Genomic DNA, 22,887 nt, shown 5'->3' on the forward strand with positions numbered 1-22,887 from the left:
GCGAGCTTGCTTCCCAAGTTGCGAAAGGAAGTGGGTTGGACATAGTGGAAGAACTTTCTACTGTATTCCAATAATCCTTGGATTCAAGGGGAGGTGCCAGAGAATTGGGTGATACCACATATAACATCCTTATTCAAGAAGAAGCCTAAGAACTGCCCTAGGACCTAGTGGTCTGTTAGACTCGTGCTGGGTGATGTTTTGTCAACAACAATCAAAGATAAAAATCACAGGCAGTTGGAAAGGTTTGAGCTTATTGAGGAGAGCCAGCGCAGATTAGTAAATGGCAGATCATGTTTAACTAATCCATAGTTTTGCAGCAAATGATGATGAAGACAATCGAATGACTGTCGCCTGTCCTGATTTTTAGAAAATCTTTTAGATAATTTAACAACATGGAAGCATCAGTGTCAGCTTGGATAAGAAAAATTGGTTTACGAACAGAAAATTAGCAAGTTGTGGTTAGTGGTTGTTTTACAGGCCAGAGTCTGTTAGACAGTAGTCTGCAATATGGACAGACAAGTGGCAGTTAACATTCTAAGATAGTTCTGTAAAACGTGCAGGAACAGAGCGTATGGGGATGCATACATCTTAATCATTGAAGGTAGCAGGAAATGTTGAGTGAGTAATCAGCAAAACTTATGTGGTTCTGAAGGAGTCACAGATCTCAGAACATTAACTCAGTTTCTCTTCACAGGTACTGCCAAAACCTGCTGAGTTTCCCCAGCAATTTCTGTTCTTGCAGATTTTCAGCATCCACAGAGCTTTGTTTATTTAAGCAAATGTGGTGGTGGGCTTCATAAATAGAGGTTCTGAGTACAAAAGCAAGAAAGTTACATTGAATGCTTATGAAGCTCTGATTAAACACAACTAATGTAGTTCATCCAGTTCTCGTCGTCACAGTAAGTGTTGCTCTGCTCGAACATGTTGAGGGTCCTTGGCATTATCTTCAGGCATTCACTTATTATCAGTCCAGTATCATAATTAATTTAAAAAAGGCTTTGACTGTTCATTTGTCATCATTATAAAAATTTTGATCACTTATTGTGCTTTTTTTTTTGGTCCCATTGTTCACCTTATTGTGACTGCCTTTTTTCAACTTATTTTGACAACTGATTTTCTCTGGAATGTTCATCTGGTACACACGTATACCCAATAAAACGCTATTCAGAAAACTTCTTAAGCAGCATGTATGATGAGTTCCCCATAGGTCAGAGTTGAGTTATGGATCAATAAATGCAGATTTCCCTCTAGAGAAACCTGTTTACAAAGCAAAGATCACTTTTTGTACCAATCAGAAAATAAAATGTCAGTCATCAATTTACCCTATTTAAAATTCTAAAAGGATTTTTAGTATTAATGTCTCTGTTTTTCCTTGAGGATTGCCATTTTCAGCATAATTCCCTGTGTAGGCAGTCGGTGAGCTGAAAAAACATTTTGTTTTAATTGCTTCACAGTAGGGTTAACGAGTGTCTTATTGGCTGTTAATGAAAACAACTGATTTGTTCATGTTCAGCTGTTATAACTTTTGTCACTCTAATTAGTACTATCAGTATTGTGTTTTTGAGTGTACTGAATTTGTGCGTTGTTTTATAGACTCCGTGATTCCATGATCAGTGTTTGCAAGTTCAATAAATGTTATGAGCAATCTTATTCAAAAGACATTGGTTCTGTTAATTGAAGGCATCAAAAAGTGCATATTCCATCTTGGCATGGGATACTGTTTTAACTTTGAACTGCAACAAAATCAATGGCAAACAGCATGATACTAACCATGCTTAAGCTTAAAGTTAAAGTATATTTTTGAAATTTAAAAAAAAATGCTTAAGCTGAAAGTGAGGCTTTGGAGCATGTATGACAATTTCATTAGTGTGAATTTTGCTTTTTTGTTAATTGTGGGTCACTGGTTCTTTTACTGATCTTTCAGTAGGACCAAGTTGCTGTACCAGTTTGGTTCTTGGCATCAGCAGCTGCATGTTACAATTATTTACTATGGGCAAAGCTTTCAGATTTGAAAGGGGGCAATGGACAGAAAAGTGCACCATAGTTACCAGGCTTGCTTGAAGAAAACCTTTGGGATTTAAAAAAAAAAACATTAATTTTTCTCTTTAGGAAACATGATGCCATCCTCCCTCTCTTTAGGTAATGCTGCATAATATAACAGTGAGCTTTAATCTATCCAGTTGATTTTCTGATGCCGTTGTACTTAAACCATCAAGACTAGATGCCCTCTTTAGGGATTAGAGGGGAGATACTGGGAGCAGGATGCATTGCAGTGATTTAGCCACTTGTGAAAACCTTCCATTCTGTCTTTATTTTTATAAAACAAAACATTGGTATTGTATATTGTTCCCAGTAAACATGTTATATTGTGCACACTGTTCTGAGTAGAGACTTGGCACTATAGATGATCCACTAATTATTGAACTCACCAATTCACGTTGTTTTAAAATAAATGCACTCCAAACTCAGTATTCACTGCTGAGAGGAACCTCGGCATTTCTGAGAACAATGTGAAACAGACTGATATGCTTGAACAGGTTTATGTTAAGAAGCAGAAGGTGCTGGAATATTTTGAAAATCATAAGGATAGGTAAATCATCTGGGCCAGACTGGATATATTCGAGATTACTACAGGAAGTGAGGGAAGCATCCTCAGTGTGGACTGGAGTAGTGCCAAATGATTGGAGGGTGGCACATGTTATTCCCTTGTTCAAGAAAGGGAATAAGGATAATCCTGGGAATTACAGACCAGTCAGTCTCATGTCTGTGGTGGACAAAGTATTGGGAAGGATTCTAAGAGACAGGATTTATGATTACAAGGAAAACTACAGTTTGATTAGAGATAGTCAGTATGGCTTTGTGAGGAGCAGGTCATGCCTCACAAACCTTCTTGAATTCTTTGAGAATGTGACAAAACCCATTGAAGATAGAGTAATAGATGTGGTGTACGTGAATTTTAGCAAAGTGTTGATAAGGTTCCCCATGGTAGGCTCATTCAGAAAGTAAGAAGGTATGAGATACAGGGAAATTTGGCTGTCGGGATACAGAATTGGCTGGCCCATAGAAGACAGAGGGTGGTGATAGATGGAAAGTATTCAACCCAGATCTCTGTGACCAGTGCTATTCTGCACGAATTTGTTCTGGGACTTCTGCGTTTTGCGATTTTTATAAATGACTTGGATGAGGAAGTGGAAGGGTGGGTTAATAGGTTTGCTGATGACACGAAGGTTGGTAGAGTTGTGGATAGTGTGGAGGACTGTTGTAGGTTGCAATGGGGCATTGACAGGATGCAGAACTGGGGTGATAAATGGCAGATGGCGTTCAACCTGGAAAAGTGTGAAATGATTCACTTGGAAGGCTGAATCTGAATGCAGAATACAGGGTTAAATGCAGGATTCTTGGCATTGTGGAAGAACAGAGGGATCTTGGGGTCCATGTCCATAAGTCCCTCAAAGTTGCTACTCAAGTTGATAGGGTTGTCAAGAAGGCATGTGGTGTGTTGGCTTTCATTAGCAGAGGGTTTGAGTTTAAGAGCCACAAGGTTATGCTGTAGCTATATAGAGCTCTGGTTAGACCACACTTGGAATATTGTGTTCAGTTCTGGTTGCCTCATTCTAGGAAGGATGTGGAAAGTTTAGAGATGGTGCAGAGGAGATTTACCAGGATGCTGCCTGGACTGGAGGGCATGCCTTAAGAAAGGTTGAGGGAGCTCGGGCTTTTCTCATTGGAGCAAAGGGGGAGGAGAAATTACTTAATGGAGGTGTACAAGATGATGTGTAGGTAGTTTAGATAGCTGGAAACGTTTTCTCAGGGTGGAAATGGCTATCACATTGGGGCATAATTTTAAGGTGATTGGAGGAAAGTTTAGGGGAGATGTCAGATGTATGTTCTTTACTGGTAGTGGAGTCAGATACATTAAGGACATTTTAAGCAACTCTTGGATAGGTACATGAAAGATAGTACAATGAAGAGGATATAGGTTAGTCTGATCTTGGAGTAAGATAAAAGGTCAGCACAACATTGAGGGCGGAAGGGTCTGTACTGTGCTGTATTTTTCTATGTTCTAAATGGAATGACAAATAGGTAGGCTGCAGAACTGACACGAGATATGCATCTCTGTGGTATACTATATGATGCTCTGATTGCTACAATGTTACCAATGCCAGGAGGGTTTTATTGCTGCAAAACAAATTTATAAAAGTTCTTCCTGCAGAAGGACGTGGGGATATCTAATGGAAAGATTGACACACTATTAAAAACACAACTAAAGGAAATACGGAGATGGCAAAGTGAAGAGGCGAATAGGTTCTTCCCCAGTCAACTTTAGAACGTGTGTTTCCACAGGAACACAGCAAGAGTTGTGACTCATCCTTTAACTTTAGAAGGCAGCATAGATAGAAGAATACATGTGAAAATTGGCTTTGAAAGTGATCGAGTGATGACATCGAGCAACATAAAAATGGACTTCCAGAAATGTAAACACCAGCCACCAGGGTTTGAAAGTAATCTGTATACTGACTGTTTAAAGCAAATCATCTGATTATTTTCTTACAGATCAGAAATGACCTTCAGGAACATGACATCGATGTGTATCCTCAAAGACAATTTGATGAAGATGCAGAGGATCAACTAATCAATGACAAAATTAGAGTAAGTCAAATTTGTTTTTGTCCAAATGCGTATCATAGAATCACAGAATTATTACGGGCAGGAGGTGGCTACTTGGCTCAATGTTCCTGCACTGGCTCTTCAAATGATCTTCACTACCTAGTGTCAATCTCCTGCTTCTTTCCCCAGATCATTGCAGACAATCTTTGTCCAAATATCCATCCAGTGCCATCTTGACTGTCACAATTGCACCTGGATCCTCCTCATTTCCAGGTTGTGCATTCCATATCCTAGCTACTCACTACATGAAACAGCTTTTTCTCACATTACCTTTGCTTCTTTTGGACATCACTTTGTGTCTATATCCTCTCGTTCTTGTTCCTTTTGTGACCAGGAACAGCTTCTCCTTATCTACTCCAGCCCACTCACTCATGGTTTTGAAAACCTCAATCAAATGTCCTTTTAGCGGTCCCCTGTCCAAGGAGGACAGTCCCAAGTTCTTTAATCTATCCTAATAACCAAAGTTTCTCTTTCCTGAAATTGTTCTTCTAAATGTCCTTTACAGTGCATTCGCATCTTTCCTATAAAGTGGCACTCTGAGCCATACACAACTCCAGTTGAGGTCTAACCAGTTTCTTAAAAATTTCAACATCGCCTCCTTGCTCTTGTACGCTGTGCCCCAAGTAATAAAGCTGAGTACACTGCACGTTTGCATTTAACCTACAACTCCCTGATGGTATGCTTGAAACCAAATGTTTTTTTTTGTAGTATTATGCTCTAGTTGATAGTGACTCCACCTTAATGTGGACAGCTGTTTAAAACAGCTGAATAAAAAGTAATTTTATGGTGATTGACTTCATATATGTCATTAGCTATGATCGATCATCATTGGGTACCATTAGATATTTGTCTGATGTGATGTCACACATTTTAACACGATAGCTGTGGTATTGTTGAGTTTGTTTTTATTCAGTGCTGCTGTTGAGCTGAAAATTTGTTCCAAATGCTATAGTGTTGGTCTGCAAATAGAAACACATTTATATGAAGTTCCAATCAGAATAGCATCTGTTTTGATTTAAGTGGAACGTATAGTTACTCTTCTTTATAAACACTACTGATAATTGTGATTTTGTGACATCCTTTTTTTTTGTTGTTATATTTGAAAAACGTGGCAATCATTCTTACATTGCATTGAACAACGGCCCAGTTTTCTGCTTCTGAAATAGTATCCAATCCAAAATCTCAGTAAACAACAATCCAAATCTTAAACTAAATTTTTAATCTTCACATGGCTCCTGAAGTCAATTCATAGTGAGCTCTATGTAGGTGACAATGGAGATGGCATGGGGAGTGTGCGAGACCCAAGTTACAAAATACTGGGTTAATAAGGTGTTGGTGAGAGAGAATGTTTTGTGGGCCAGAGTGCCTTACGGCTTCTTTAACAATGGGGTCTAGGCCCCAGAGAGCAGACATGGCCTTTCTAGCCAGCTTGCCCCATCCCTGTTGCCATGTTTGCTCTACTCCCAAGATCAATGGGTTCAACTCCATCCCTCATCCCTCAAAAAAAATTCTAACTATATAATACCAACTCAATGCTACAACTTGGCCAAGAAACGCATACCTACCATTCATAAAATCTATTCAAAGCTTTTAAATCTCAAGCTGTTAGTCACATGTTTTTAACAAAAAAATTTTAGATCTCACATCAAAACCAGCTGATTTTTTCAAAGAATCTCTCTAGTGTGGAGGAAGCCCACTTGGTCCATCAACTCTACACTGACGGGGCAGCACGGTGGCACAGTGGTTAGCACTGCTGCCTCACAGCGCCAGAGACCCGGGTTCAGCGGTGTGGACTTGTTGGGCCAAAGGGCCTGTTTCCACACTAAGTAATCTAATCTAATCTAATCTGATCTAATCTGACCCTCCAAAGAACGTCCCATCCAGACCCACCTTCCCTATCCCTGTAACCCTGCATTTCCCATGGTTAATCCACCTACCCTGCACATCCTTGGATGCCATGGGCCATATAGCATGGCCAATCCACTTAACCTGCACATCTTTGGACTGTGGAAGGAAAATGGCCACCTCCTTTGTGAATAATATATCTTAATGACTTGGATGAGGCAAGTGGATACATTATTGACAAGTTTGTAGATGAGATAAAAATAGGTGGGAAGGCAGGTGGTAAGGCTGACGGTTTCTACAGAGTAATATAATCCAGTTTAGTGAGCAGGCAAAAAACTGGAAGGATGGAATGCAAAGTGGGAAAGTCTAAGTTTATGCACTTTGGCAAGAAAAATAGAGTATTAGAGGAGTTGAATATTATTATTTTAAATGGGGAAGGACTGCACAAAGCTGAACATAGCGGGATTTGTGAGCCCTAATGCCTAAAAACCAAGCAGACAAGTTCAGCAAGTAATAGCTGAAAATGTGTTGCTGGAAAAGCGCAGCAGGTCAGGCAGCATCCAGGGAACAGGAGAATCGACGTTTCGGGCATAAGCCCTTCTTCAGGAATGATATGGCTGTGGTAGCGAGTCTGTTTGAGAATGTGGCTGAAGAGCTTCTGTGCAGAGGAGATGACCTGGGGGGTGCAGTGAGAGAGGGACTCACTGAAATCTTTGTAGAGGGAGGAAGAGAGCTTCTTCAAGGAAGGCATCCTTGTAAGAGGATTCGCAGTAGGTTGAAATCTTTGAGGAGAAAGTGAGGACTGCAGATGCTGGAGATCAGAGCTGAAAATGTTTTGCTGGAAAAGCGCAGCAAGTCAGGCAGCATCCAGGGAACAGGAGAATCGACGTTTCGGGCATAAGCCCTTCTTCTGAGACTACAGCATTAGTGATGATTCCACAGTGTTACAACAGGGGGTTAAACCACCCCTGCTTAATTTGAACCAGCAACACAGAAAAGATTTATCCCGTGCAGTCATCTGTGAAACTTCGAGGCCAGAACTATTTAAAGTAAAAATTAATAGCTGTTCTGAACCAAAAGTTACATTGTAAATTCTCCAGCATTCTGTGTGCTTCTCTAAGTCCTTGCTTGCTTTCAACTTGCTTAAAGGTACAGCACCCCTTACACCTTCATAACACCTCCCCCATAAGAAAAAAATGAATCATCATAATGAAAGGATGACTTCATTTTTTTGTATTCTTTAAACACATTACCCTAACATACAGATAACTTTAATCCAAGTTCATCTTAACTTCTTCCATATAGTACAAAACTGATCGAAACTTTATCAGTTAAAACCGTGATAACGCATCTGCGATTACACTCTTACGACCTGCAACATGTATAATTTTTAAATTAAAAGTCTGTAACATAAGACTCCAATGAAATAGTTTCATATTGTCTTTAAAGTATTCTAAAAATGTACAAAATACCATGCAAGGACTGCACAAAACACTATGTAGGACAAACAGGAAGACAGCTAACAATCCGCATACATGAACATCAACTAGCCACGAAACGACACGACCAGCTATCCTTAGTAGCCACACACGCAGACAACAAGCAACATGAATTCGACTGGGACAACACTACTATCATAGGGCAAGCCAGACAGAGAACAGCCAGGGAATTCCTAGAGGCATGGCATTCATCCACAAACTCCATCAACAAACACATCGACCTGGACCCAATATACCAACCACTACAGCAGACAGCTGAAACTGACAACCGGAAGCGGCAGGGACAGACCACTATAAACACCGGAGGAAACATCAAAGAAGCGCTTCGCAGGAGATCCCAAGCACTGATGATGTCGCCTAGCCAGGGGACGAAATGTTTGCAACAAAAACTTCCAGCTTGGCGAACAGAACCACAACAACGAGCACCCGAGCTACAAATCTTCGCACAAACTTTGACAATGGATTCATGATCATCATTAGATCCTGAATTCCAGATATTTATTGAATTCAAATCTAAGTGGTGGGGTTCAAACCTGGATCCCCAGGATATTACTTGGGTCTCTGGACTAACAGTCCAGCAACAGTACCATTAAGCCATCACCTCTCCAATATCTTCAATATCTTGAACATTCTGGATCCTTTGCATAAGGAGAAGTTTCACTAAGTTGATCCCAGGTGTGGAGGGATTTTCTTGAGAGATTGAATTAGTTGGGCTTATTAGAATTTAGAAGAATGAGAGGAGAACTTAATGAAACATACTAGACTTTTGGAGGTTTAACAAGGTCAATGCAGGGAGGTTGTTTCCCCTTGTGGGAGAGTCTAGGACCAAGGGACAATGTTTGGGCTAAGAGCTTGCCTGTTTAAGATAGCAAGGAGGAGTTTTTTTTCTGATAGCAGCGAATTTGTGGAATTCTTCATTGAACAGGCTGGATTGTTAAGTATGTTTAAGCCTGAGATAGACAGGTTTTTAGTCAGTGAGGGAATTATGGGTTATGGGGAAAAGTCAAGAAGGTGAAGTTGAGGATTATCAGATCAGCCATGATCTCATTGAATAGCAGAGCAGACTTGATGGGCCAAATGGCTAACTTCAGCTCTTGCGTGTCATAGTCTAATGGACGTTTTCTTTCTTCCAAGGCATTTAACCTAATCCATCAATTTGTTTCTTTAACCTTGCGATAGCCAAAATGGGATCTGGTCAAAGTTTGCACAGAGATTAACTGGTTCGGCTGATTTCTGAGTTTCGCATATGTGTGAATCACGCCCCAAGTCCTTTTCCTTGTTAGAAATATAGGGCGGGATTACTAAATTCAGATCCCATTTGTAATTTTCAAAGCTCCAGAGACCCCTTCTTATTCTGTACAATTCTGGTCTCAGATGTTCCTTTCTTAGTATCACTGGGGTAGAGATTGCACTTGAGTGTGAAAGGCTCTGGGATGTACTTTGTCATTCATCCTGCCTGGCTATGAAATGTAGCCATGGGTCAGGAGTTTGATTGACTACTATTATTTGTCGAGCTCATGGTTTGGGTATCCTGAACCAACATATAACTGGGGATTGCAATGGCAGTTGAAGAATTACTTGCTGAACGTAGTTTAGGATGATTTGAGCTGGCATCATTCCTGCCCAACCCTGTTTTTTTTTGTTGTTGATGCCCACTGTTTCTGCCAGATTGACTCTCTGGCTGTGAAACCTGTGGTATGAAGACTTGGCTGATGCTGATTCATGCAAAAATTGTTAAATTTTTTAACTATTACAATCTCCACAACTTAAATTGAAAACCAACAGAGACAAAACAGGGCTTATGGGATCAATGAGGAGGAAAAATTTGGCATATCGTTGTAGACATTTGAGGACTTGGGCCAGATTAAGAGAAAACAAACTAACATTTAGACAGAAACCATCTTCAACTTGACATGATTCATATTTTGCTTTCCTGTTATTTAGGAAATGGTGCCTTTTGCTGTGGTTGGAAGTAATCTCGAGTACCAGGTAAATGGAAGGAGAATCCTTGGCCGAAAAACAAAGTGGGGAACTATTGAAGGTAATTAAAAGAATCATTTTTATCATTAAATTCCTAATTGCAGAATTGAGTCATAAAATGTTACAATAGATAAATAGCCGATCAAAATTTCAACTGTGCCAGATTTTTTCCAGATAAGGAATTAAGTTCATTTGCACTGTTATCTATCTGTCTTTTAATATTCCATTTTTAAGCAACAATCTAGATCCCTTTTTAAATAATTTATGCATTCTGATTCAATAAATTTGTGCAAACTATATCTTAGAAAAATGTTTATTTTCTATCCGCCTTGTTTTTGTGATGATCTTAACTTACTTACATTTTGATATCCCTAAGAGCTCCAACAAACCACTATCATTTCCATTATTGCTGGTTCTAAACAAAACCTTTGTTAATGCAATTATAACCTATTAATCTTGTAATACTTTCGTAAATCTATGCATCTTTATCTTTTACTTTTATGATCACTTGCAAAATATACTCAACATTTTATCCGTGGCCTAAATTAGGCTTTATGGTAAATTTCAGGCTATCAATTTGTCTTCAATTCCATGTCCCTAACTTCAAAGTCATCTTTTACATTTGACTTCCTGCTTTATCTAATTTTGCAAAGACCACTTTAATAACATAATGGTTCTGCCTGCTTAAAGTTTTGCTAAGGTTCCTTACATTCTTGAGTAAGTAAATGAATCACCTCAAGTTTTAATGTTAAAACTGCATTGTCCTCCATTCTTCCTGTTTTACACTCTCTGCTAACCTATGCTTTGCACATAAATTGGTGTCGGCAGCAAGTTCCAATGTGATTTCCTTAAATGCTGAGTTGAGAGTATTTATTTAGTCGAAGAGCAGCCCTGTTAGACTGTACACAGAACATGATTCACTACGTGCTTCCAATTGAAGAAGTTCTATCCTCTGCCACTAACTCTATCCCTGTCCGTGAGGCCAAATTCTGCATTGTTACAAGTAGCATTGTTTTTACAGACTTTTCTAACTGTTAAAAGAAGACAAACTAACCTATAATTTCTTCTGTCCTATTTGCCTTTCTCCAGTTCTCTGATCCAATTGTCTTTTCAAAAGAAAATTGAAAAATTTATCACCAGAGTCACCATTATTTCTTCGGAATTTCCACAGGATACTAGGATTTAAATTGTCAGCTTCTGATGATCTCTTCACCTTAAGATTTATTTTAAGTTCATTTTACTGTGAATAGTAAATTTCATTACTTATTCTACATTCAAATTTTCCTCCATAGTATTGTGACATTTTTTGTTGCTATCTTTATGCACATCATTGGTATAAACTAATTGATCTCTTATAGAGGGCTTTAAACCGTTAAGCATTTTGTTGACTTCTTGGTCCTCACCCCTGCCAGCTGGTTATTCACCTGTCCTCCTGTTCCCTCTCTACTGAAGACTGTCTTCCCCCCCCACCACGCTTAGTAAAGTTAAGCTACCAACCTAGAGATGATTGTCCAATAGAAACGTCTTTACTGCACACTATATACTCATTATGCAAGTTAAACACTTTCTAATAATGAGTCAAAATGTAGTAATTAGCCACTTGCTGCAAGTCAGACTTCTGCATTTGTTGAATGGCTATATCTCTATCAGCTCCTGGCAGCAAACGATTTGAGTGTTAATTTAGTTTTATATGTTGATCTGACTATTCTTTTATACAGGTAAGCTGTACAGAATTTAGATACAAATCTGCTTGTTATTTCTCTCCAAGCATACTGCATTATTTACAGTTAGATCTTCTAACCACAGGACAGCTTTTAAAAAGTTGATTCTATCTTATGGTTTCCTGAAAGAAGAAACTGCTGTAAGAATGATGGTAAATGTAATCTTTCACAGAATGAGACTCAACAGTTCTCCGTTCAAGCTAAATGAGCTGAAATTCAAAATAATGTAATTTCTTCTCATAATTTAAAAAGAAAAGTTGGTTTCTAGTTTGAGGTCTTCACATTGTTTGTCTGAATCCATTTTTCTACTCTCCTTGTTCTTGTTCCACCCCAGAGCAGCATGGTTTCTGAATGTTACTAATTTGAATCAGATGTTCTTTGTTTTGGTTTTCTTTACTGTTTGTAATGTCCTCCTTCATCAATATGCACAGTAATCTAAATATTACTGTGATGAATCTTCACAAATGTAGCAGCCATTTGCATTTTTACAATAACGTCTAAAGGTAGCAACATCTCCCAAGGCATTTAACAGGAATGTTACCAAACAAAATTTGAAACGGAGACACGGACATAGTTAGGGCAGACTGAGTCAAAACAAAAGGTTCTGGGTGTGTTTTAAAGGAAGATTGGGAAATATAGAGAATTAAGAAGTAACCTTGGATGTTGGAGACTTTGAAGGCACTTCTATCAATGGTGGAAATGAGTAAGCTCAAAGGACCAAGAATTGAGTGGGTGCACATGCCGTGGAGGTTTGAGAGGAGAGTTATAGAGATGGGAAAAGACACAACCATCAGATTTGAAAGCAAAGATGAGAATTTTTAAAATCAAGGCATTTTCTTTGGGAGCCAAAGTAGGTCAGTGTTACAACTAATTGGTGGTGGGGAGTTGTTGGGTGCTAACAAGACTTCGCTTTGGTTTTATTTCTTCTTTGACTAACAGGTTTGTAAGTAAAGGATGTGCTTATTCAGTTCAATGAGTATTTAATTACTTATGTACTGTATCTGTGAAAGAGATGCACAGAAAACTGGACTCCTCGAATTCGTTGAATACAAACAGAATAAGAGAGATCACCAATATTAATGGATTTGCGTATAGTGAGGAGGATTGATAAAGGATGCAGCGGGATAAATAATTTGCAGATTTAGGCAGGTAGTGGCAGACAGAGTTTAATCCAGACAAATGCAAGGTTATGCATTTCCGAAGATCAAATTTTGGTGTGAATTACACAGCAAATGGCACAATCCTTAGGAGCATTGAAATACTGAGGAATCTGGGCGTACAGGTCCTCAAATCCCTGAAGGTGACAGCACCAGTCGATAAAGTGGTCAAGAAGGCATACAGTATGCTTGCCCTCATTAGTTGGGGCATTGAATATAAAAGTTGGCAAGTTATGGTGCAGTTACATAAAACTTTAATAAGTCCGTATTTGGAATATTTCATGCTGTTCTGGTCATCACACTACCAGAAAGATGTAGATGCTTTGGACAGGGTGTAGACATAGTTTACCAGGAAGGTGTCTGGTCTAGAGGGTTTTAATTATGAGGAGAGGTCAGATAAACTGATTGCTTTCACTGGAAAGACAGAGGCTGAGGGTTGACCTGATAAGTCTACAAAATTTTGGAAGGTTTAGATAGGGTGGATAGTTAGAGGCTTTTTCCAGGGTGGGAATGTCAATTAAAAGAGGGCACAGGTTCACGTTGAGGAAAATTCAGGGGAGCAGTGCACAGAAAATGTTTCAAACGGGGTGGTGGTTGCCTGGAATGCACTGCCAGTGGAGGTGGTAGAAGAAGGGACTTTAGCAGCGTTTAAGGCCTACCTTGATTGCCTCCCATTCAGGTGTCTATCAGAGGGATAGAAATCACATACAATCAATAAGTAGCCAGACTAAATAAGGAGTAGGAATTGGCACAGGCTTGGAGGATCAAAGGGCCTGTTCCTATGTCGTATTATATTGAATGGTATTGATTGTACTTCCTGAAAATATTCCGCACTGGAGGTTCACACGTGCATTTACAGATACATGGATCTTGAAAGCTCAGTGACTTGGGTAGCTTTTAGGCTGAACTCTGTGGTCTTCTAGGTCTGGTATTAAAGTGAGAGGGCATTGATAGTCAATTTATCTCTGCATTCAGAGGCTGATTCTTCACTCTTGCCTGTTATTGCGGATATGTTAAACAGATGACAAAGCTCAAACCTAGCAAGTTGAATGGTGAGAAAGAAACATGGATTTGGTTTATCACTGTTTCTATTTTCTGTTGGATGATTTGCAGTTCCTTAAACACAGAGGCTTAGCTGGCTCATCACACAGCCCCCTCTCCATCTGTCCAGTGGCAAAAATGCAGTCAGGGTGAGTGGATTCAGGTTTGGGTGTGTATTGCTGGAAAAGCACAGCAGGTCATGCAGCATCATAGGAGCAGGAGAAAAGACGTTTCAGGCATAAACCCTTTATCAGGCATGAGGCTTGTGATCTGGATTTGTAGTGGTTATCCTGTTCAGGTCCAAATGTGGTCCAAATGTGGTCTGAATGTGGTCAGGAGTTCATGTGGGATTAGACGGTTCTGTAGGCAGGCACTGGGAAAGGAGATGTGGCTATAGTAGCGAGTCTACTTGAGGTCGTGGCTGAAGAACTTCAGGGCAGAGGAGATGACATGGGGGTGTCATGAGAGAGAGACTCTTGCTGAGAGAGGAGGAGAACTTCTTCAAGGTAAACATCCTTCAAAGTGGCTTTGCAGTAAAGCTAAAATCAATAGGAGAAAGGACTGCAGATGCTGGAGATCAGAGTTGAGAGTGTAGTGCTGGAAAAGCACAGCAGGTCAGACAGCATCCGAGGAGTAGGAGAGTCGATGTTTCTGGCATAAGCCTCTCAACAGTAATGAGGCTTGTGGTTGTCTGGTTTACATGATTGGAATACTTTGCACCTTCAATTTCTAGCCAGAAACCTATTGTTCAAATGGCTTTATCTAACGGATTGTTCCCACCCAGTTGAGAAAATGGGTGATCGTCACAGGGTTTTGTTAACGACAGTTACTTCCTCGTAGGTTTTGGCAGGGATGCATGAGGCTATATAGAACTAGGAAGTAACTGATGGTTTTAGATTATCAAGAAATAATTAGATGACTGAGTCTGTGCACATATAGGTAGGAAGCAGTGATGTTGGAGCTTGTGTGTGAACTCAAAATAAAACTGACTGGAAAAGTATATGATTGGTATTTTAGATTAGATTAGATTAGATTACTTAGTGTGGAAACAGGCCCTTCGGCCCAACAAGACCACACCGCCCCGCCGAAGCGCAACCCACCCCTACATTTACCCTTTACCTAACACTACGGGCAATTTAGTATGGCCAATTCATCAATTCACCTGACCTGCACATCTTTTTACTGTGGGAGGAAACCGGAGCACCCGGAGGAAACCCACGCAGACAAGGGGAGAACGTGCAAACTCCACACAGTCAGTCGCCTGAGGCGGGAATTGAACCCAGGTCTCTGGCGCTGTGAGGCAGCAGTGCTAACTGCTGTGCCACTGTGCCGCCCACAGATTGGAATATTTTAACATTGATATTTTGCAAGGGCTTTCTTCATACAACTTCAAAGTAATTGCTCCTGTGGCAAGGCATTTTTCAGACAGTTTGCCACCATTTCAAAGGCTCTGGATTATAGACAGTGCAATGATAAGATAGTGCAGCCAAATTTGACTTCGATTCCAACATACTAAAATGTGACTTTAGTATCCTAAAAATCAAATTAGTAGTTTTCAGTCAGTGTATTAAAAACGTTTTGATACAAAGTGTATCACAATATCAGTAACATAATTTGATGTCCAGTAAAACTAATAAACCAGGATACTTCTGAATATTCACATTACATTCAGATTTCTGCATGTAGTGTGTGTAAATATTTACTAACCCTTTTGATCTGCAGAACTTAATTAGAGGAAATTGAATTTCATGTTATTTACTCATAATTTCTAAATACATTTTCTACTGTTCAAAAAATTACTTGTTTTATTCATTACTGGTTAAAATGAAAGTTGTAGTTATCCTTGCACCCCAAAGGCATTTCTTTTAAACTTTCAATCTGCTCCCCATTACACAATTCCAGAATCATTGCTGTCTGCCACATATTTTTTTCATAGTCATACATCACAGAAACAGGCCCTTCAGTCCAATGAGTCCATGCCGAACATAATTCCAAACTAAACTCTTCCCACTTGCCTGCTACTGTTCCATATCTGTCCAAACATATCTTATACATATACTTATTCAAAATGTCTTTTAAACATTTTAATTATACCCACACCCACCACTTCTCAGGAAGTTCATTCCATATGTAAACCACCCTCTGTTTTAAAAAAAAAAAATTCCCCTCATGTCATCTTTAAATCTGTCTTCTCTCACCTTCAAAATGTTCCCTCCAGTCTTGAAATCCCCATCCTTGGAAAAAGACAGCTACCATTAACTCTATCGATATGTCTCATTATTTTATAAACTTCTAATGGTTGTATCTTAACTGTCTATGCTCCAGTGAAAAAAGTCCTAGCCTATCCAGCCTTTCTTCCATACTTGGCAACATCCTGGTAAATTTCTTCTGAACCCTCTCCAGTTGATAATATCCTCCCTGTAACTGGGTGACAAGACTAGACACCATATTCTAGAAGAGGCATCACCAATGCCCTGTTTAACCACAACATAATGTCCCAACTCCTGTACTCAAACAACTGAGCAATGAAGACAAGTGTACCAAATGTCTTTTTAACCATCCTGTCTATATGTGACACAAAGTTCAATGAATTATGGACCTGAAACCCACAGGTCCCTCTGTTCTGCAACACTCATCGCCCTAATATTAATTTTATAAGCCCTACCCTTGTTTGTTGTACCAAAATGCAGCTCACCACCACCAGCACCTTAAGGGAAACTAGGGACAGGCAATAAATGCTGGTGAGCCAGTGACACCTCCAGCCCACAAGTGAATTTTTTAACAAAATGCAATATCACTCATTTGTCCAGATTGAACTCCATCTGCCATTTTTCAGCCCATTGACCCATTAGGTCAAAGTCCTTTTGTAATCTTAAACCACCTTCAGTTTCTACTATGCCACCAATTTGGGTGTCACCTGTAAACTTACTAATCATGCCTTCTGTATAATCATCCAAATCAATTATACAAATGGCAAACAAAAGGCAACCCAGAACCAATCCCTGTGAATGTTTTGTTTAATTTTACAGGAACATTTTAACAAATTTTAAGGAATGGCTTGAGAGAGAAATTCAAATGTAGATCTAATATAAGGAAAGAAAAATAGTCAAAAAACTGAATGAGAGTTGTAGAACATTTGACGCAAGATTCTTTTGGAGAGGTTTCAATAAACAATATGCAAGGTTTTTGTTACCACACAGAATACTGAGTAATTGTTTTCCCTTTTTGTTTTGTTTAATGATGGTCCAAGCAGATCTATATATCCTATGAGGTGGCAAGATATTCAATAATCATAGTACTCTCTGAAATGGTTTCCCTCTTACTATGCTACTGACATGCACTTTTCACATTAATTTGGAGCTCTGTCAAACTGTGATGAAAAGGGAATGAAGCCTATTTTAGGTTTTCAATCACTTGGGTCCCTATCTGCAATCAACAAGCTAATGTCTAACACTAAAACTTCTCAGCAATTAAAGTAAAATTGGTGGCTTTGTTCTGCTATGTTGCAGTTGTGAACCCAGTTTTGAATGATGCAGTAGTTTATTATTATTTATTGTGGTTCAAATGCAGTAACATTAAGCAATTCACTGTGTGTGATTGCAAACCTCATCTTGGATACCAACTGATCTCTCCACTCTGAATATAGGTGTTCACTTAACTGCAGTAGTGATAATATGACACTTTTGAGGTTCAAGGAACATCAATAAAGCTTCAACAGCAAATTATTTATCACTCCACTTGTCCCTTGTTCGATCTTTTGTACACCTAATACTGTTGTAATGGAATATAACTATTTTACAACATTGTCCTGACAATTGCTGTTACTAATTTTACACATTTGTATCTTGAAATTTGTTTGTCAATTTTGAATATCTTAATTTTAACTTTGATTGTAATCCAGAAATCTAATTTACTGTTAAAGTTGGTCATCTATTTCCTTCCCTTATGGTGTCAGATGAGGTACTGGTGTTGCATTTAGAAAAGGACATTTAATTTCCTCTAATAGTTGGTCAAATGTACTGGGTGTGCCTTACTCTGGCGCAAACTAGAAACTGCGATTGACTCTGGATCAGTTGTTAATTTTAAAGCTACGACTGAGATTTTTGTTAGCTAAAACATGTGAATGGATATAAGGCAAAGGTGAACATACTGAGTTTGGTCACAGATCAGTACTGGTTGGAGGATGAAAAAGCAACCTCTTTTGCCTCTGTTCTGACTCTTTGCCAGCAGACTGATGCCACATTGGTTCCATTGTAATAATGGTAAAAACGAGAACTGCAGATGCTGGAAACCAGATTCGAGATTAGAGGGGTGCTGGAAAAGCACAGCAGTTCAGGCAGCATCTGAGGAGCAGGAACATCGACATTTTGGGCAAAAGCCCTTCACCAGGAATAGAGGCAGAGTGCCTGCAGGGTAGAGAGACCCTGCAGGCACTCCTGCCTCTATTCCTGATGAAGGGCTGTTGCCCGAAACGTCGATTTTCCTGCTCCTCGGATGCTGCCTGAACTGCTGTGCTTTTCCAGCACCCCTCTAATCTAGAGTCCATTGTAATGATGGCTGAGCCTAATTTTCAGTGTTTCAGAACTAGTCATTCTATCACAGGGAATGCATCCTACACAGGACGGAATTTCTGAACTGCTGTTAATCCAACTAATGGCAAATGCAATTCATTGAGTATCTTGTGATCATAAGTTGTTGATTGATCTGCTCATTAATAATGAGGAGCATGTGTTGTTCAGCTGCTGTTTTCCAATAAATTTGGACCAAAGTTTGGAGTAGCTAAAGAATTTACTACTTCTGCTTTATCCAACATCAGAACCTATTTGGCTATGCCTGGTTTCTCTGTTTTTCTGTTTCATGTAATATTCTGGGTCTTGGAGTTGTTCAACATGTTCTCCAACTCTTATTATGCATTTTTCAATGTATTGCTGTTAATTCCACTTAATGTTTCCTGCACTCCTTAAAATTCTTACCTCATTAAGATTAATCTCCTAGTTATATATATTGTGTTTAAAAACGTTTCAGATTCTCAACAATTTTTTTTCTGGGTGTGTTTTCTACTTTGCATTACTTAATAGTGTAATAGTGATCTATGTAAAATATTAAGATGTCAGGTCTCTCTATTGGAATAGCAAGGGAACTCCATTAAGGATTTAAAAATAAAGTAGTAGCTTTTAATTGTTTTGATGGTATAACCATACACAAACCAATCTCACCTCCTCAGAACCAAAGGCAATCCTTGTAAGAAACTCCTTCAGCTGCACATATCTGGCCCTCAGACCAAATACAGGACCTGATATACAATCATGATTATGCCACAGATCCTAATTTTTCAGCACTTCAGCTCATAACCCTTCATGCAATCAGTCTGCTGCTTATTTGTATCATTACTGTCTTTGTACTGTAGAATTTTAAAATCTCTTCCTACACTAACAATACCTTTCCCAGTTTTCTAGTTGACTTGGACCACAACTTCAATTATTGGTATTAACAGTTTGTGAGGATATAATCTTTGTTCCTGAAGAATTTTACGTAATTAATTAACCAAGGACTTGCACTGAGGGCATGTTCTTTGGGTGGTATCTTTATATGGCAATCTCATTGACTTCACCAGTTGGGGCTCTTCTGGAAGCTTCCATTGTTTTCTGTCTTCCACCTTTACTGTCTTTACCAGGCTGCATATCATTAAGTCACCTATTGATGTGTCACTGCTGTTGATGTGCCTATATATCATATAGATTGTTTTCTAATGTACTTCCAGAATGGAAGCAGTGCCAAAGGCATTTAGTGAAATCTCGCTCTGCTTTTGCCACCTTTTTGCCTTGGAGGTTATCATTTCCGATTTTGCATTTGACTGCTTCTTAATCCCTTTTCCTTCTTATTGCCTGAGTGATTTCATTTCTCTGCTGTGCACATTTTATCAGTTTTTTTGGCTGCTCTCCTTCAGTCAGCTGCCGTTATTTGCAAGCTATGTATTACAGCTAGGATTATCTGTTACTCTACAAATTATTTTATGATTATTAGTAATTCTGCCAATTTGTCAAACTTATAATATTTTAATATCCTATATTTATTCATTTTCTATCTTACGTAAATGTTGCTTGCATAGTATGTCAAGCTAAAGTTTCATTGCTGTATTACTTAAGTTTATTCATTATCTTCTCCAGATTCTTTCCCTCTTTAAAATTGTTAGTATTTCAATAATTATTCCCAAATAATATATAAATCAATCGTTTCTTCCCAGTTTTTAATTTCACATGTCAACCCACTGTGTGTTCTTTTTTCTGTGAGACTACTGGGGAAAACAGGAGAGATGAAATTTGAAAATTATTATAATATACTTTGTGTGTTTTAAGGTTTTGTTTACTTAATTGACGCATCCACTATTAAACTGTTAAAAATCACACAACACCAGGTTATAGTCCAACAGGTTTAATTGGACAATAACCTGGTGTTGTGTGATTTTTAACTTTGTACACCCCAGTCCAACACCGGCATCTCGAATCGTGACTATTAAACTGCACAGGGAATTTTTTTTTTCGTGTAACAGCAAATCATGGACAGTTCACAAACTTCATTGAGTGATATTTAGAATCTAAGTTTAACGAGTTGATTCATTGCATTGTCGATAATTTTTTTTCTCCTTAAATACTCGTAACAAAATGCCTTAGCAGAGGAGCATAGCTACATCTGAATTAGGGACAGGAGTAGACCATTTGGTCCCTTTAGCGTGTCCTGTCATTTGATAAAATCATGGCTGATCTGATTGAGAGTTCTGTTTGCTGCCTCCACTTTACTCTTTGACTCCCTTATTGATCAAGAAGCTATCTTGTCCAGCCTTAAAAACTGCATAGCCCAGTCTTATATACAGCATACCCCTGCCTCTGCTGCTGTCTGGTGCCTGGAATGCAATTGCTTATTCATCGGCCATGCACCCAAACTTCTGACATTTTCATTCAATAACTAATCATTCCTCAGGGTGATTCACAATTAAATCAAACCATTCAGTTTTATTTACTTCCAATCAGATGGTTCAAGGCAGCACAGGTGAAAACCATGAAGAAAAAAAACTAGCTCACGTTTATCTCGTGCTCTTCACACTAATAATGTACCAAAATAATTTACAGGCAATTAATACTTTATTTAATTCAAGAATATTCACTGTTGTAAGAAAAACAAGCCAAATTATGTACAGCCAGGACCTATGATTGTTTAGTATTGTTTAAAGATGCACGTTTGACCAAGAAACTGTTGCCTATTGTGACTGAATAGAATTGTACGTAAAGAAAAGGTCTTGCCTTTTAAATCTCCTTTCAGGACTTTGGGACTTCCTTGTATAGTATCTGTGTGAAACTGTATAACCATAGCAACTTTTTTCTCCAGCTGATGGGGCAATCAGGCTTCAACTTAATGTCTCATCCTACTAATTCAGATGTAGCTATGCTCCTGTTCTAATGATTTGGACATGCCGATGTTGGACTGGGCTGTACAAAGTTAAAAGATTACACAACACCAGATTATAGTCCAACAGGTTTAATTGGAAGCACTAGCTTTCAGAGCACTGCTCCTTCATCAGATGGTTGTCCATAACCACCTGATGAAGGAGCAGCGCTCTGAAAGCTAGTGCTTCCAATTAAACCTGTTGGACAATAACCTAGTGTTGTGATTTTTAACTCCTATTCTAAGACATTTTGATAATAGTTGTTCAGGAGTAAAACTCCCAGCTGAACTATCAATGTTGCAATGAATCAACTGGTTAAACTCAGATATCATTCAGGCTGAAGTTTGTAAACTATTCATGATCTGTCTGTTGTTATGTGGAAAATTTAAAGATATCTTTCCCTTTACGGTTCAGTAGTGAATCAGTGTGTCATGTAAGGCAACAGAAGCTGAAAAACTTAAGTAAATATTGTAATGGATCATTTTCAAATTCTCATTTTCATTGGCACCTAAAATCAGTGCTTTTCTTTGGAAGAGTTAGTCTCGATTTCTGATCTGAAGTACAACCTTCTGACTCTGACATGCCAGTGCTTAGACACCATTACTCATGCACAGTGTGCACTATATGACAGAGTGGAAACTGCTTCCTGTTCCATCACATCCTAACTTACAACCAAAAGAAATAAACAGAAGATGGAAAAAAAAACCATCAGGTTAGTAGTACCAGCTTTCTCACCAAAATCCTTGTCCTGCGCAATGCTTATCTCTCTCAAAATAAAGTGGATATTCAACATCAGAATAAAAGAACAGCTTAAATGCAGAGAAAATCAAGTACAATATGAACTTTCAGATTTATTTTTCCCATACTTTTAGAGAGATGATGCAGATTCCTCTTTGGTCCTGTTTGGTATTGAGGCAGAATGTCACACTTAAACTTAGAAAACCAAAGCAATTTCAGATATTTTGCTCAAGTTTCTGCTTGAATTCTTTTGCATATTGCAAACAAAGTCTTCCAGTTCTAATTACAAAGTGCTTAATGTTTTCAAATTTGTGTTTAAAAAATTCATGCGTTTGGTGTGTGGTTTTATTAAAACAACTGGAATTAGGTTTATCATAAAGAATGATACCTATATTTAACCTGTCACCAACTGTGAGTCCACACATTTCAAATTACTGATTCTGAAATGCTATACAGGTTCATTTAACTAATCTCAATAGTGTACAATAGTCTGTTTAATAGTAAACTCAGTTTTTATTAATATTTTTAAATATTGTCCGTGAATGTCTTTATATTTAAGAAATTTTAGAGATGACTCAAAGACGCAATTGAGAGAGGTTTACTATGGTGATGGATTTGTTCTGGGGACATGGCTAGTATTGTGGGCAATCTGAGTTTTAGAACCAGAAGATCAGATTGTTTTGGATGCAATTTGCAGTGTGGAATACTTTTTTTTTAAAAAACGTTGCTACTGTGAGGAGGACTTTGCTGGAAAAACTAGCACAGGCAAATGGAAACTAAGCTGAATATCCATTTGT

General features: G+C 38.6%; 1 protein-coding gene across 4 annotated transcripts in view; it reads left to right on the forward strand.

The window, feature by feature from the left end:
• Positions 1-22,887, forward strand: part of LOC122562098 (septin-9-like) — a 322,559-nt gene that overhangs the window by 295,012 nt on the left and 4,660 nt on the right. For all 4 annotated transcript variants that reach the window (XM_043714621.1, XM_043714623.1, XM_043714624.1 and 1 more), the window contains 2 exons: positions 4,555-4,650; positions 9,957-10,053. In XM_043714621.1, coding sequence (XP_043570556.1) covers positions 4,555-4,650; positions 9,957-10,053 — 193 coding nt within the window. The remainder of the gene's footprint in view (positions 1-4,554; positions 4,651-9,956; positions 10,054-22,887) is intronic.

This window comes from Chiloscyllium plagiosum, chromosome 24, assembly GCF_004010195.1.
Source record: "Chiloscyllium plagiosum isolate BGI_BamShark_2017 chromosome 24, ASM401019v2, whole genome shotgun sequence".
NCBI classification, from domain to species: Eukaryota; Metazoa; Chordata; class Chondrichthyes; order Orectolobiformes; family Hemiscylliidae; genus Chiloscyllium; species Chiloscyllium plagiosum.